At 37.5% G+C, this 15,948-nt stretch overlaps 2 protein-coding genes across 2 annotated transcripts; both read right to left on the bottom strand.

Moving 5' to 3' along the window:
• Window positions 1-489: 489 nt before the first annotated feature.
• Window positions 490-8,284, bottom strand: LOC108984519 (T-complex protein 1 subunit beta). The gene is made up of 12 exons (XM_018956503.2): window positions 8,155-8,284; window positions 7,730-7,787; window positions 7,556-7,612; window positions 7,191-7,256; window positions 6,873-6,984; window positions 6,514-6,642; window positions 4,109-4,180; window positions 3,697-3,812; window positions 3,349-3,425; window positions 2,745-3,230; window positions 1,738-2,053; window positions 490-969 (listed from the first exon to the last, which is right to left on the bottom strand). The coding sequence occupies exons 2-12, from the start codon at window positions 7,733-7,735 to the stop codon at window positions 823-825; spliced, it is 1,584 nt and encodes a 527-aa protein (XP_018812048.1). The 5' UTR covers window positions 7,736-7,787; window positions 8,155-8,284; the 3' UTR covers window positions 490-822.
• Window positions 8,285-9,322: 1,038 nt separating this feature from the next.
• Window positions 9,323-14,369, bottom strand: LOC108984516 (L-ascorbate oxidase homolog). The gene is made up of 8 exons (XM_018956500.2): window positions 14,029-14,369; window positions 13,824-13,933; window positions 12,284-12,554; window positions 11,276-11,378; window positions 10,651-10,996; window positions 10,082-10,447; window positions 9,861-9,939; window positions 9,323-9,753 (listed from the first exon to the last, which is right to left on the bottom strand). Exons 1-8 carry the CDS (start codon window positions 14,182-14,184, stop codon window positions 9,541-9,543), a joined length of 1,644 nt encoding a protein of 547 aa, XP_018812045.2. The 5' UTR covers window positions 14,185-14,369; the 3' UTR covers window positions 9,323-9,540.
• Between the last annotated feature and the right edge of the window lie 1,579 nt (window positions 14,370-15,948).

Here is a 15,948-nt window from a genome sequence, read left to right as displayed (position 1 = left end):
CCAAAAAAAGCGCCAAGAATGGGAAGGAAAAAAAAACCGATTCCTCTTATGAGATCTTTGAGCCCAATTTCAGGGACCAAAAGTTTCAAGGGGTACACTGCATAAATATATACACAAGACATAAATATGTTATAGATAGCGGTCATTGGTCGGGGTGAACCAAGCCATAGCTTTGATGTTGATCTAGCCTAAACCGGTCCGTCAGATAAATCTGTGCTCGGGTTGAAGAACAGAACGGCTCTGCAAGATGCATTCCATCCTAGTTGAAATTGATTGAACGTACAAAAGACACGAATTCTTGATTAGAGTGAAGCCGTGCGCCATAACCGCATGGCCTAGCTGAAGCGGTGAATAGGAAGAATTTTAACAAATTTTAGATTCTGAATGAATGGAAGAGTCCGCAAATCATAGCTCATTAGAGGAATTCTGGATTTCGAGTAATGTTGTTGATAAATTCATAGGCTTCAAAGGATTCCTTAAGACTGCTGATACACGTTAACATTATCAGATTATGATGATGGATTCTCATTAACGGGACCCAGGATTCCCATGTCCACAGCTCTTCTCAGAAAAAGAAAAAAACAAAAAATAATTTCATCAAAATTTCAACAACACAATGATCAAAATCCCCAGACGATTAGCCTTTCCGGCAATTCCCCCAAACCGCCTTGCCAAAAAGGAGAGAAAGAAAGAAACTCCCAGTTTTTGAAATCAGACCATGTTCCAAAATAGTTTCATTACCGTATCCTATCCAAGATGGCAACACGTATCACAGCATTACAACAGATGTCCTTAATTAGCCAAATGATCTAATGCACATCTTCACATCCTATTTTCTCTCTTCCTTGGAGCACAGGTGATGATTTCATCAACTCGGAGAATCATCTCAGCAGCCTCAGTGGCAGAGAGCAATACGGCCTGCTTGACTTTGAATGCTTCAGAGATTCCCAGTTGTGCCATATCTCCTACCTGTCACGAAATCGATGATCAGGAGCCAAAATTAAAGAATGCTGACTTTATATTATAGACAAGCAAACAACAATCCATAACTTTCCAAGCAAATAGAAGCTGAAAACATGGGCCAAACCTGTGGCGCACTAATCATACGAGAAATCAAATACTTAGTATACCCCACAAAATGTGTGGCTAATTATGGAATAATTTGAATGTAGTCTTTTTCGATTACTAATTTTTTCATATATCAAATATAGAGAAAAAACGACCAAGAGTTACATAGGAAAGAAGTGGAAGGGTCTAAAACCTTTAAACATCCAAATTGCAAAAATTTTTTACATGACTTTTCAAATTTATCTTTATTTAATAATAATATTCAAGTAAAATTATAAAAGAATAAAATTGATTAAATAAATGCCGAGCTGAGTCAATAGAAGCAAAAGAAACTGCTTCGAAAATAATATAGCTGGAATCTCAATCAGTCACCCCAAAATTTTCATTTGTAATCTTTTCAGGGGTTAGAGCCCCCTTCTAAACAATCTCACAATAAATCCTTTTTTTTTTTTTTCGGTATCTCAAATTCTAAGGACCGGTATAACTCATATAAGGCACTCTGAATTTGCATTAAGCCCTGAAAGAAGAAAAAAATATAGGAAGTAAAGAAGAGTGCACCCCATGGATCAATAGTTAATGTACGTTAATTTTCAAGATAGACCCACTATAAACTCCATTCAATCTTGTGCGTCATAAACTCCATAATAAATTTTTATCTTGCATACTCACAGATCCAGAGATGACATCAATCCCTGCAGTGCATTCCTCCTTCTGGTGCTCAGCACGGAGCTGAGCAACCAACTCAGCACTGTCCAAACCAGCATTGTCAGCAATGATCGTAGGAATGGCCACTAGTGCCCGAGAAAAAGCTTCGATAGCATGAGACTTCTTCCCAGGAGTCTTACGTGCCAGTTCATCCACCTCCTTGGCCATCACCATCTCAGGCCACCCACCTCCAAGCAAAACCCTACTGTCATTGACAGTCTGTGACAGGACACACAAAGCGTCATGAAGAGACCTTTCAGCCTCGTCAAGAACATGGTGGCTGCAAAATAAAATTTACAACAAAACAATACATATTACTCAAAAAGAAACTAAATCAAAGGATCATCTTTACTTGTCAAAAGAAATCAAAAGATATCTCAGCAGTAATGTTATAAGAAGGTCAATCCAAAACTAGAAAGCTGATAGAGAAACCAAACATGTGAAAGTTAGACTACCTACACCGAGTCTGGTACTAGAGTTCAGGATAAAGGAAATTCTACTGGTAGAAAAGCATTGTATGTATCTACCCCGACAAACCATTAAAATAAATAAATAATAGCTACACCAGTGGCCAACACTAAAGGAAGCATGCCTGCAATATATTAGCTTCATGGTGAGAAAACTGAATGCAACTCTTTGTAGCTTAAATCCCCCAAGATAGAACACCCTTTTTGAGTAGTTCTGCCAGAATTGATAGTGACAAAGGCCATTTCAAAGAAGGTTCCTTCAAATTTTGGTTTGAACATTGGTAATAAAAATTTCAGACTTGAGAGTTGAGACAGGCAATTGGCTGCTTTAAGATTGGCACGATGCTTCAAACCAGCAACCAAGTATTGCATTCCGTATTTTGAGTCTTTATCACAGACGTGCACACACAGATATACAAATTTGGAAAACATAAACACATAATTAGAACAAAGACTATCTTATTTACAGGACAAAAACGATTAAAAAGAAAATTCAGTAAATACCTTGCACCTCTCAATACTATTGTGCAAGCCTGACCCAATTCAACACCAGAAAAGTGGATCAACTTGTCCTCGCCAATCATAATTTCCTCAATGAGCTTGCAGTGACCAAGCTTAACCGATTCTGGATTGTCGAAAGTTGATGCAATTTCACCACCAGTAACTAAAGCAAGGCGCTCAATCCCATCAAAATCTGCATGTTCAATCGCAAGTATACCCGCATCTGCAAAAAGTTCTTCAGGAAAGTTGTAAATTAACTGTCTGTTAACAAAGCAGTTGATGCCATGAGCAATGATCTTTTGCACTTTTTCTCTCATCTTTTCCTTCTCAGCCGCTTCAATATCAGCAACCCTGGACATTGAATCAACACGGACACGGGCCCCATATATCTTCACTTTATCCGTGTCCATTGCAGTGTTTGCCACCAAAATCTTTGCATTTTCTATGCGTTTTGGTTGTCCAATACCAATTTTCTTGTCAAGAATAAATCTGAACAAGCATGCAACTCCCATTGTAAACATAAATTTCATGGAAAACCTATACGACCATCAAGCAGAAAAGTACAGAAAAGTAGCTCATAAGAAGCTTGAGAGTTTAGACACCCCACCCTTCGTCTAAAAAGGATTCCTTTAGCGATCCTCCAGGCTTCTTAATAATTTGGATGGACTCTAAGTTTGTGCTTCCCTGCCATTTCCAACATCATTATTACAAAAAAATGAAGACAACCACCATGAGTCAAAAGAACTCAAGAGTGTAGGGCATAATCACGCCAAAGTAACATTCCTCCAGAAAAACGTATTTTAAGAAGGAAAAAATGGCTAAAAACTCAACCAAACTCAACTAATTCCTAATCCCCACTAATTGTAGTCAGTTACATCGTGAAAACTTTTTTTTTTTTTAAAAGATGGCTTGCACAAACCAGAGCTTTTCACATCTAAATCAGCCCCAAATTTACCTTTAGCCTCATAACAGCATCCACTGCCAGTCTTGCAAAATGTTCCTTATCCTGTGATAGTATCTTGGAACTCAGAGTGGTCATTGCAATCTTCATCAAGTCTGACTTGAATTTCTCTGCATAAAATACAGTAATGGCATGCATTAAGTATACAACGAAGACTGCAGAAACCAAAGGCCCGGTCACACAGATTAGCAGTTCTCATCCATTTAAAGCACCACACTTGTACATCTAGTTTAGTCCATGAGAGTATCTGTCATTTTTTTCCACAAAAGCTTGCATCAAAAAGTCCATGATGAAAATAAATTGTTGACTGAACAAGAAGGGGGAAATGCTGCAGTTCCCACAATCAAGAAAACATTAGAGGAAAAAATAAATGATGTAAAAGTGAATATAGAACAAAAAAACAAACCTGCATCCTCTTTATTATCCATGACTTTCTGCAACAGAGCATCACGTGCACATTCCACAGCCATTCGATAACCTAAACAATCAAATAAATCAATAGAAACCGTTGGGTCAAAATGCATGCTGGGTTGTAGGAAAATTGTGTTTTTTTAGAAGGGAAATGGGTGAATATATTGTGTGTTTTTTAGAAGGAAAATTGTTTATGAAACCCTCGGGTCAAAATGCATGCTGGGTTGTAGGAGTTGATACGATAGAACTACTCTAGCTTAGAGAGAGCAAGAGAGACCATTGATCAGCGGCAGCAAATCTTTTTCAGCTAGCAGCAGGCAGAAGTTACTAGCAAGGTTTTTCCAATAGGAATCTTTTTGTACTTTAAAAAATCAGCTGGAAAGCAATTCAGACTACAGAAATGAAAAGGTATATGTCATGGGAGAGCAAATAGAGCCGCACAAATTTTTTTTTTTATAAGTAAAAAATATATATATATTAAAGGAGTAACCAAGTACACTGAATGTATACAAGAGAACACCTTGCCCCTAATAGAAAACCCCTAATAACCCAAAAAGCCCGTGAAAAACAACCCAAAATACACCAAACCCGACCCCAAACCCTTGCTTCCCTTAGAACTAAAACTCTACCCAAAAACCCCACCCCAACCCCTAGTTTTCCTGTCTTCACAATGCCCTCCTTTTAGACTTCCCTCTAGATGAGCTACCACCTTTAGCGTCGCAATTGATTCCCAAAAAAATACGTTGTAACTCCCTACTTTTCTTGAAACTTGATTTGGTTTCAAAAGCGTGACTTGCCTTGATCGCAGTAATTAGTTCTTTAAATTGGTCTTCACATCCTCTATGTGAAATAGAGACGCACACTTATGACATAGAAATAGTTCCATGGTGCCTCTATAGTCACAGTCATAGAATAACACAAGATTTTACAACATGGTTGCAAAGGGAAAAATGGAGTTCCAAGCTAACTGGTGATACCTTGTCCAAAAAAGTCCATTATTTGTAATCCATTTTTCCTTCTCCAGAAAAATCCTGGCATGCCCATGATTTATAAGTGGAAGCTATCCTCTTCACTTACTTTTTTTTTATACGTAAAAATATTATATATATCAAAGGGAGTAACCAAGTACACTAAATGTATACAAGAAAACACATTGCCCATATTAGAAGCCCCTAATGACCCAAAAAGCCCTTGAAAAACAACCCAAAATACACAAAGCCCGACCCGGACCCCAACCCCTTGTTTCCTGTAGAACTAAAACTCTACCCGAAAACCCAACCCCAACCCCTTGTTTTCCGTCTTCACAATGTCCTTCCTTTAGACTTCCCTCTAGTTGAGCTACCACCCTTAGGGTTGTAGTTGATCGCCTAAGAAAGACGTTATAACTCCCTACTTTTCTTGAAACTTGATTTGGTTTCAAGCGCGTGACTTGTCTCAATCGCAGTGATTAGTTCTTTAAATTGGTCTTCACATCCTTCATGTAAAATTTCCACGAACTGCTGAATCTCGTTAACTTTAGGCAGAATCCAATCCGCTATTTGAGGAAGAGAGACTAGAGGAGCAACATTATCCCCATATGCAGTATCCAACTGCACTCACAACTTATTGTTATGGTGCTCACCAAGGGTCATGAGGCAAGTGCCATCTTTTGTTGGGATAAGTTTCTCTCACCATTCCAAATATCATTAACAGACCTAAATTACAAGGAAATTACACGAGAATCATTGATAAAAGAAGCATGTCCTTAAAGTTTTTAAGAAACTACGAGGTGACCAAAGAGATAATGTCAATGTTTTGAATACCGTACCGGATGGCGTACCGGTCAAGACACTGGAACGAAATATTTCGGTACCGGTACCGTTTCGTGTACCGTTTCGGGATAATCGATATATGAATAAATTATATATATAAATATATATAATAATTATATTCTAAAATAATAGTTTATATATGAATAAATTATATATAAATACATACTACATATAAATTATAAATAGTCTAGTCTAAATTGGGGGTCAAAAAATGAACTTGTAGTTTGAAAAAACGGGAAAAAAAAAAAAAACACAGGCCGAAATATCAGCCGGTACCGGCCGAAATATAGGCCGGTACAGGCCGAAATTTAGGCCGAAACAGCCGGTATTTTGGCCGGTACGGAACATATATAGTACCTGTACCGGCCGGACGGCCGAAACGAAAAATTTCGGCCGTACCGGCCGGTACGGTACGAAATTAAAAACATTGGATAATGTTCCTTTATAGGCATTATACACATTATGATAATAAAGCAAAAAGAGCATATCCATCCATTCATTTCGTAAACCAAGACCTCTACATGTATGTAATGCTTCACGATGCAAGCAACACAATGGAAAGATCGCCTATAACTCGGAAAATTCAGACCTGATATTATTGTCATTGGGTGTATCTTTGCTGCAACAAGCTTTTCTGCCTCCCTCAGAAGTTCCCCGGCCAAGACAACAACGGAAGTTGTCCCATCGCCAACTTCATCATCTTGAACTTTTGAAATATCTGATTCTTGAATTAAGGATAAAAAAATAATATGCTATTGATCCAACAAATTCAAAGTTGTCCCGTTAGTTTTTTCAATGTTGGCTTGGTAGCGGACTACAGATACTTGTACAGAACAAACATTTGCACAAACAAAGATCTTTGCTGACCTCAAAAGAGATTATTAGTCATAAAACTCTCAAACCAGACAAATCATATATCATCAAGTAACAGAACTATTGCAAGGATACCAACAAGAACTTTAGCAGCTGGGTTGTCTATATGAAGGGACTTCAAAATGGTGGCACCATCATTTGTAACTGTGACTACACGTCCTCTACCCGTCGATTGCAAAATTTTATCCTGAACAATACAAATCAACAATCAGGCCAATGTTCAAACATCAAACATTGGATAATAGCCTAAAATCACAGCATCTTTCATTTGAAAACACCCTAAATTCTGAAAAAAACTGATGAGTAATTGATAATTTCATTTTAAAAAAGATGCAGAGCTCAAGCCTCAAGCACACAGAAATATATAAAGAGGAAAAGAGTGAGAAGATTTACCATTCCCTTTGGCCCCAAGGTTGTCTTGACCAAGTCAGCAATTGCTATTGCACCGATAAACGATGCCTGAATGAAGAAAGAAATCAATTATTCTATTCACGATGAACATTAAGCAAAAGATAGATATGCTCAGTTAAGAATATTATCTCATAATCATGAAGTAACTCTGCACTAAAAATACCCAAATTTAATCAGCTCGATTTTAAAATGTTCGTTAATGGAATTCACAAACGCATACTTAATATTTTCCTTTTTGACAGCCAAAAAAACAAGGGGATGGCCAAAAAAGAGGGGGAATTCATACAAGCATACATCATTTTATAACCAAAAAACTTGCATATCTATCACTTTCAGACAAGGCTCACCATTCTGGCACGCTCCCCCTTTTCTTCACTGGCTTCATCTTTAAAAATTCTGTCGATCTACAAACATTCTAGACCAAGTGAGACAAATGAAGTACAAAATGAAGAAACATATAATAACAACAACAAAATATTTTATAATAAGGACCATAGAATGATTTTGCAGATTTGACGTACCGCCATGAAAGGGGATGTAAATAAGGCTAGCTGGAACCGAGATGCTCGGACAATTTAGCTGAAGAAAGATTAACACAAGTAATCGGAACTTAAACGCTTTGTAAACCACCCTAAACTTTTCATGATGAATATAAGTGATATGTACAGCTTTTAATAAGGATTTCTTAGATGTAAAAAATGTGCTATTTACAGCCTTTTCTTCTCTTTTCTTTCATTTTCACGAGAACCAAACAAAAACGCAACCATAAAAGTTAAGAAACCCTAACTTTCAGTGAAAATACAACCCGTAAAATACTACAACTAAAGATTCAAGAGTGAGACGAGAAGTGGAAAGCTTGTACTCGATACTGCCACGAGAAAACGACATAGAAACCCAAACTTTCAGAAAACACAATGAAACCCTAAGAGTTGAGTCATGCCATTACCCGATCTCGAAGATTTGGCGAAGACGGAGAGGCTTGGCTCGATGGAGTATTTGAGAGAGAGAGTGGATCCCGCCGAAAACAAAGTTACGGCGTCGCACAAGGCTTTGCTAGTATCTCTAGACTCTAGTAAAAATCCAAGGCATTTGGTTATATAGTGGTAGGAGTGCCTATCATTCACAATGGACTCCCATAATCCACAGAAGCTTGCTTGACTTGAACTCTCGATTGAGGGCGGGCCTGATATAGCGCAAAAGTAGATCGCGAAGTATGGGATCTGAACTCTTTTTATACGAAGCTTTTGGGCCGAAGTCTCTCGAATTTTTCAAGAAATGAGCTTTGTTATTTTGTTTTCTCCATAGCAGTTTAATGGGCTTTCTGTAACCTTTTTCTTTCCTAGTAATGGGCTTTTTCTAATTGAGCTTATTTCCTTTAAAAAGGAGAAAAATTGTCCTCGTAAATTAATATTATTATATGGTATTACTATTTGAGTAATTCTACATATAATCGTGAAGTGAGTAAACATCACGTAATCGCTTTAAAAAAGAATAGGATCCACTATTAAAAAATTAATTTTTTTCATGTGAGTCTCATATTTTATTCACTTTTTTTCATATGATTACGCGACGGTTACACAATTTATAATTGCAAATATATTTTCTCTTACTATTTTGAATTAATTTTCGTGTCTTTCACAATGTCAACGTAGTGAATATGTAGTCTTAAGAAATATTATTTTTTATTTTTTTATTTACACAAATAAATTGATGTGATATAAATTTAATAAATTTTTATAAAAAAAATATATAGATAAAAATTCACTTAAGAATTATATTAAATCAATCAGGATAATTAAAAATAAAAAAAATTCGCCCCGAAGACATTGCCTTTTCTTTTCACAGTTGAACTTCACTAAAATGGGACAACAGTTGTTGTCATGTAGCTGTAGCATGTATTCAGACAAGAAAAAGAGTAATACACAATATATCGTATCAACTCCTACAACCCAGCATGCATTTTGATACATCATGGAATAATGAGAAGACGAAGAAAAAAAAGATTTCACAAAGATTATAAACTCACAAATGGTTGAAAAACTTGGAAGAAACAAGAGCCCAACTCACATTATATATATAAATATATATATATATATAAATAATTCCAACGCTGCTATGAAAACTTTGAATGATAAACAAAAGGGGGATACAGTATTTGTGGAAAAAGAATGAGACCTTGAGCTAAGGTCATTTTAGAGTTCTAATTATATATTTGCATTATCGCATGCACTACGTACATAACCAAATAATAAAATATATTAGAAGCAATGCGCTGCTCTTCAGCCCCGTCTATCCTACCCAACTGTGGATCATTTTCTTCTTAGCTAGTAGCTCAGAGAGGTCGTGTGCGTCGGCCTGCAGCCCTACCACAAACAAGTGCATTCTTTGGGATGGGGTATTCATCCCTAAGTGAAGTTGATGTTGTATAAACGCGCATATAGAATTGTTGTCCAAGATATTGTCGTGCCCAGAACTCGGATCTCACGTTCCACATTCCTACATTATCAAGAGCCACATATATAGCAGTCCATGACTTGGGATATACCTGCACTCACCAAACATGAATAAAACATTATGTTTATATACTTACTTTCTAGCTTTCTTTAGGCTATATAGGAAAAAAAACAGAAATGGCGTTGAAAGTACTCTCACCTGAGTGGTGCAACGTGCAACTGCATCTCGGAGATTGTACTGATCTCTACTAGCTGTAGTCCACTGCCCTCCGTCCATACTGCATTGCATTGTTTTTGGATATTAATCAAAAAATGAAAATTAATCCAAAAAAAAAAAGACAAGAAACATACACCATAGGTAGACCAAATGACCTCGAGCATGGAGTCCATATGTTATGCATATTAATATGGTGAACTTACCCGACAACCCAGAAAGAATAGCCACTAAGGTGCCAGCTCTGAACTATATCCTCAGGGTTTTCGAACACAATCTCGACAAATGCTCTGTAGTCAAGGCCCAACACTGATGTATCAAGGTAGATTCCACCACCAGTAGGGTTGTCAGATATACTTCCAACGCGGAAAACACCTCCAATTTTGAAGTAATCAGCAAGTTTAAGGGGAGTGTCTGCTGGGATAAACGACACACTGTTAACTGCATATCTTTGCTTGCCGTCGACTTGACCAGCGGAACTTTGTAGCCTGATAGTTTTGGTTGTGTTGATGAGACCATAGTGATATGAGCCTTGCGGGTTTGGCCTTGGTCCGCTTGCAGTAAGATTAGTCCTGAAATGGGTACGATGATTAGCTATACATAAAAGTACACATAGGTTGTGACAATTTTGTTATCTTCAGAGGGTAATCAGACTACAGAAGTGATGCAAATGGTTAGGTGACTGTCTAATTAAACAGCGAGGCCTAGATTCATATGTGCTTGCAATTTTCCAGCAGCCAACATATATAAGAATGGAGGAATGACAACAGCGTACCTGATAGAGCGGGCCTGGTTCAAAGACCAGTCAATTTGGATGGTAGGCCCACCAGGGGGTGGGCCTGAGACTTGGCCAGCAGAGTTGCTGTAGCGAAGAATGGCGGTGGTGGTGAGGATCTGAGAGGTGAAACGAGAGGAAACCACAACATAATAATCTTGGGCAGGCTGATCAGCCGTGACTAGAACAGAGTAAGATTGGCCAGGATGAACATCAAGCGAGGAGTATGTAGTCTGAAGGGTGTGAGTTCCTTCCACTTCCACCAACACTAACTTGTGGTTTTGAATGCGGAAGTTGAGGGAATTTTCCAACCCCACATTTGATATTCTAAGCCTGTAAGTCTTTCCTGCAAATGGGCAATGGCAAAATACGTTGTTACCCATGAATAGTAATTGAAAACGAGATAATTATTGGTTAAAGATATCATTAACATTTCAATGATTGGGACCGTAAAGGACTGAAGGAGAAAACGAAACAAGGTCATCCCGTGAACTTTTATCGTTTGAGGGGTCTTTCTCCTTATATTTCCCCACACGCAAGCAGTCCAATATATTTAAGACAAATCCAAGGAAGAAATTTCCAATATATGACAAGATTTGACAGAACAGACAGCGGGAGGACATACCTTGTTCAACGTTAAAAGAAGCACCACCGGACCCGCGACCGTTTATAAGGATGCCATCAGGGAAAGGCAACTTCTTACCGCGATCCAGGATAGCCTTCAAGTCCTACACACAAACATGCGTAAATTCATCACAAAAAGCAGAAAGTGATTCCAACCATTCAATTTATGGAGTTTCAACCGACAAGTGCTGGTCGCGAATGCGACTAACAAGCTGGACCTGCCGCCTGCGTGGGGCGTGGGGCGTGGGACTACAAGCTTGAAAATTCCAAAAATAACATCATTAATTAGGTGGTTACTGGGATTCATCGATTTGGATTTATCTAGATCGAAACTATAGTGATCTGCGATCTGTAACAAGCCATGTCAGCATGTACTTAGTAACAAATCTGGTGGCCAAAAGACGAGCATCCTCATCAATGGATTCGCATGCCAAGTGTGATGATGCTCTCATTTACTGAAAGATGAATCAGATGCCATTCAGAATTGCTAACAAGTGTCATGATGCTCTCAATTTACTGGAATGTGTGTTTTGAACTATCATTACTGTGAAATTATGGTATTTTTTAACCGAAATCAGTAGTGGCTCAGTGGGTTCGTGCGTTGACTGTTCAGATCCAACGACAACTAAAAGGGTCAGGAAAACAGCTGGCCGCAGACAAGAAGTTAAATGTTGGTAATTCACGTCAAGGAACCCATACGCCACCGACCGACAAAAACACAAAGATCAAAATCCAGAGAATCTTCCGCTCACCTGCCTGACAGAATTGAGTGTCAGTTAGATGAGCGGGACAATATTCTATTATTATCTATTATTTTTTATCTATTTATTATTATTATTTAATATTTTTTCAGATCACCTACTCAAACGCAAACTAACAGAACAGTCCCCAGTAATTATTTAAAAAAAGAAAAAAAAAAAAGGGACAGACCATTTCAAATCAACTTTCTATATTTTTAATCGATTTGGAAGAAGTTTTCGTACTGAAATGGAGGTAGAAGTAAAATTACCGTGTGATTGGCCTTGTACCAATCTCCAATAAGAACAGTGTAATCACCGGCGGGGTCAGGGAAGGGAACAGGGATTCTTGGCCTACTTAGGATCCTGATCCCTCCAAACCCACCAGCAGCCTTATGGAATGCCAGAGAGGGAAAGTAGTAAAAGCTCCCAATCTGATCCTTCACTTGCAGAATATACGTGAAGTTCTTCCCCGGTGGTATTGGGCATGTTGTTCCGTATACCCCATCCTCAAAGGAATTCCTCCTATTTTGAACTCCGTTCCTATGGTTGTCACAGGACAAAAACAGGCCAGCCTCACAATATTATACATGTCAAGCGAAAAAAAATTAAAACCTAAAAATTAAAAGGTATATATTCCATTCAAGAATTGAATCAGTTACTATTTATTTTTACATCTTATATTTATAATTTTTTTTATAAAATATGAATGTATTTTTTATAAGATATAAAATATATAATAATAAATAATAATTGATAAGAAAATTTTTTTTAAAAATTAAATTTGCACTAGAACAGTTCAATATTTACTGATGTTGTCACGCTGATGTTGGAGGTAAAGCATATAGTAAAAGGGACCGCAAGCCGCCCTAATTATTAGCCGCTTGCAGTCACGTAATCATACAAATGTAAAGGGTGCTTGTTGTTGCGTAACGTATCCTAAGATGACTTGTAACTTCTAAGCAAAATAACTAACCCACTTGCCTATTATTAAACTAATAACTAAATCCAAAGACAAGGGTCACAATCTCTGGTCCTTTGAGTTGGGTGGTGTATACTCTTATCCCAAAACCCCCCGCGTGGAAAACAGCTAGATATAAGTGGACCACAACATTAATACTCTTAATAAAGAAACTTACAAACATTCAAATGTTTCTAACTAATCCAACCCCCCCCCCCTACTGAATCATGGATAAGTCGTTATGTTTATTGAAAGTTCATGCAATGGGGGCGAGGCAATAATAATGGTAACCGTGACTTTAAAAAAATAGAGTAACTCTAAAGTCGCTTACACATTTACGACTGTAATTATTATTTTTAAAAAAATATATATTCTGAATGGGAGCCTAATAGCCAGATCTATATCAGATCAGTTGGGGAAAAATAACATTTTTTCATCTTTATAAAGATGTGAACACATATTTTTCATATATTCAGAGTGTAAAGGATATAGTTTTGATAATTTGATAATATAATTTTTTTTTTAAGTATAATTTGATAATAAAGGTAGAAAGTGCAAATGCTGTAGTGTAAAGTTTTTATTTTTTCATCTCTGTATATAATGTAATGTGACATTAGACAATGTTTTTTTGCCCACACGCTCTCTAAACCATAAATCAAATAAAGCCGGAGATGTACGTGGAGAAACAGGCCACGTTCGGTGAAAACCTAGGTAAATACAAACATGCCCTTGGCAATGCAGTGTTGTACAAGAATACAAATGAAAAGACCTAAATTTGTCTTTTAACAAAGGCGCGCTAATCACTGTAAATGATATTTGTTTTCAAGGAGGGAAAGTGAGAGAGCGAGTACCAGGAGAGGAGGAAGGGCTCGTCCAAGCTGTTAAAGACATTGATAATGAGATTGTCATTGGTAACGGAGTGAATATCAGGGCCTGGGAATTGTCCATTGATGAGTATTCCCTACAAAGGTGTTTTTTGGTGTCAATTCGCATTAGATCAAACACAACCCAGATCGCAAAAACGCCACCAAAATCGATCAGATCTGAACCACAAACCTGTTGGCGAACGCCAAGTGGGTATATGTCGCCGTAAGTGACATTCCAGTTGAAGAACCTGTAGGGATCTTCGGCACCAACGAGGGAAAGGAAGAGAGAAACCGTGACACATAGCAGGGCACTGAGTGCACCTCCTCCCGCTAAGTTTAGCGGCATCTCTTCAACCAAGAGAAGAGCAGAGAATATTGCCTTTGCCCAGCTCTCTGTGTGCTTGTGCCAGTCAGGAAAGGCTGAAAGAGGGAAAGATAGCGAAGGGAAGACTGGTGTTTTAAAAAAGAGGTAGAGGTCGGGAAGCGAAGAGGGAAATGGCACGTACTTAACTGCGGTACAGAGGTGGTGATGTGTAGCCGCAAAGAGAGAATTTAAAGAGGGAAAATTGGAAGGAAAACAAAAAAAAAAAAGGTTTTCGGGGTGTCGGTGGTGGGGTCCAACATTATATTAGTTAGCTTGGTTAAATGGTTTCACACTTTGAACTGTGCTTGTATCTAATACTGCCCACATGGGTTTGTTTTGGTTTTGCAACTGGTGATGGAAGTTTTGTTTGGACGCGAAAGAAAAGAGAGAAGAACGCATGATGAGTTTTAACGCGCAGGACCCCTCTCACTCTGTTACTATGCTCACTTTTATTTTTTTTTTTTTGAGAAATTAATATTGTTTGTTTGTTTGTTGTGTGCAAAATATATACGCATTTAGGGTCGGTAATGGGCGGCATTGGGGGGATGAGAGATGGTCTTTTGAAGATACATGGTATGTGGTGGAGTTGCTAATTAAGCCCATTTTGAGAGATGGTTACGCAAAAGCAGAAAGATGCAAATTATGGCATTGTTAATGTTCGCAGGTTAACAGTTTAGAGATGAAGCTAGGTAGTAGTTGCATGTGAGTTTCATATATATATATATATATATATATATTATTGGGAGTTGTGGGGGGTGGAGGGGTTCGTCAAACATGGACGCCGCCAAACAATTAAAAGCTTTAGAACTGTTCAAGATCTTGCATAGCTGTCTTGTTTCCTGCTATCAACTTATACATAAGTGCACCCGCCCATAGGGTTTTTTATATTGTTGTCATGGTCGGATATTAAATAATTAAAAAACTATTTCTTGATTTTCACCTATCCTTTATAGTTTATATTGACGTCATGTAAAAAAATATTGAAAGGATGGTGGGTATAATATTTTTTATTTTTAAATAACAGTTTGACAGTTCTTTATACGTGCAATTGCTAGAAACGGATAGTCAAAAGTTCAAAACATTCAGCCGAAACTATGAGAAAGTTACGTGACACCTCAATTCATCGCAAATTAATCGCTGATTAGAATTATTATTTTTTAACTTTTTATAAAAAAAAATTAAACACATTTTAAACTATTTTGTTAAAATTAAGATGGATAGTGATTTTCATTCAAAACTATATATTTATTTGTGTATCACATTACAAATATATAAATATACAGGAGACTAAGTATGGAAATATGTATAAAAGGTAAATAGACTAATTATATAAATTAGACAGATTCCTATAATTAAGTTGACTGATTTTCTGGAGATGAAAAATTTATAAAATATGGCAACTGTCAATACTCCCCCCCTCAAGTTGACGCATGGAAATCCATAATGCCTAACTTGCGTGCAAAATGATAAAAAAGTTTTCATTTTAAGACTTTGGTGAAAATATCAATAACTTGTTAAGTGAAAAAAGTGTGAACGGCTGTAAGGAAGGCCAAGTGAATTTTATCACGAACAATGTGACAATCAATCTCAGTGTGTTTGATACGCTCATAGAACATTGGGTTGTGCGCAATATAGAGAGCGGATTGGTTGTCACAATGTAAGGTAAATGACTCGAGATGAGAAATTCCAAAATTAGTGAGAAGTTGCTTCAACCAGGTGAGTTCACAGGTGGTGACGGTCATAACT

This window comes from Juglans regia, chromosome 11, assembly GCF_001411555.2.
Source record: "Juglans regia cultivar Chandler chromosome 11, Walnut 2.0, whole genome shotgun sequence".
NCBI lineage: Eukaryota > Viridiplantae > Streptophyta > Magnoliopsida > Fagales > Juglandaceae > Juglans > Juglans regia.
The sequence above is the reverse complement of the archived record's forward strand: the minus strand, read 5'-3'. Positions and strand labels throughout refer to the sequence as shown.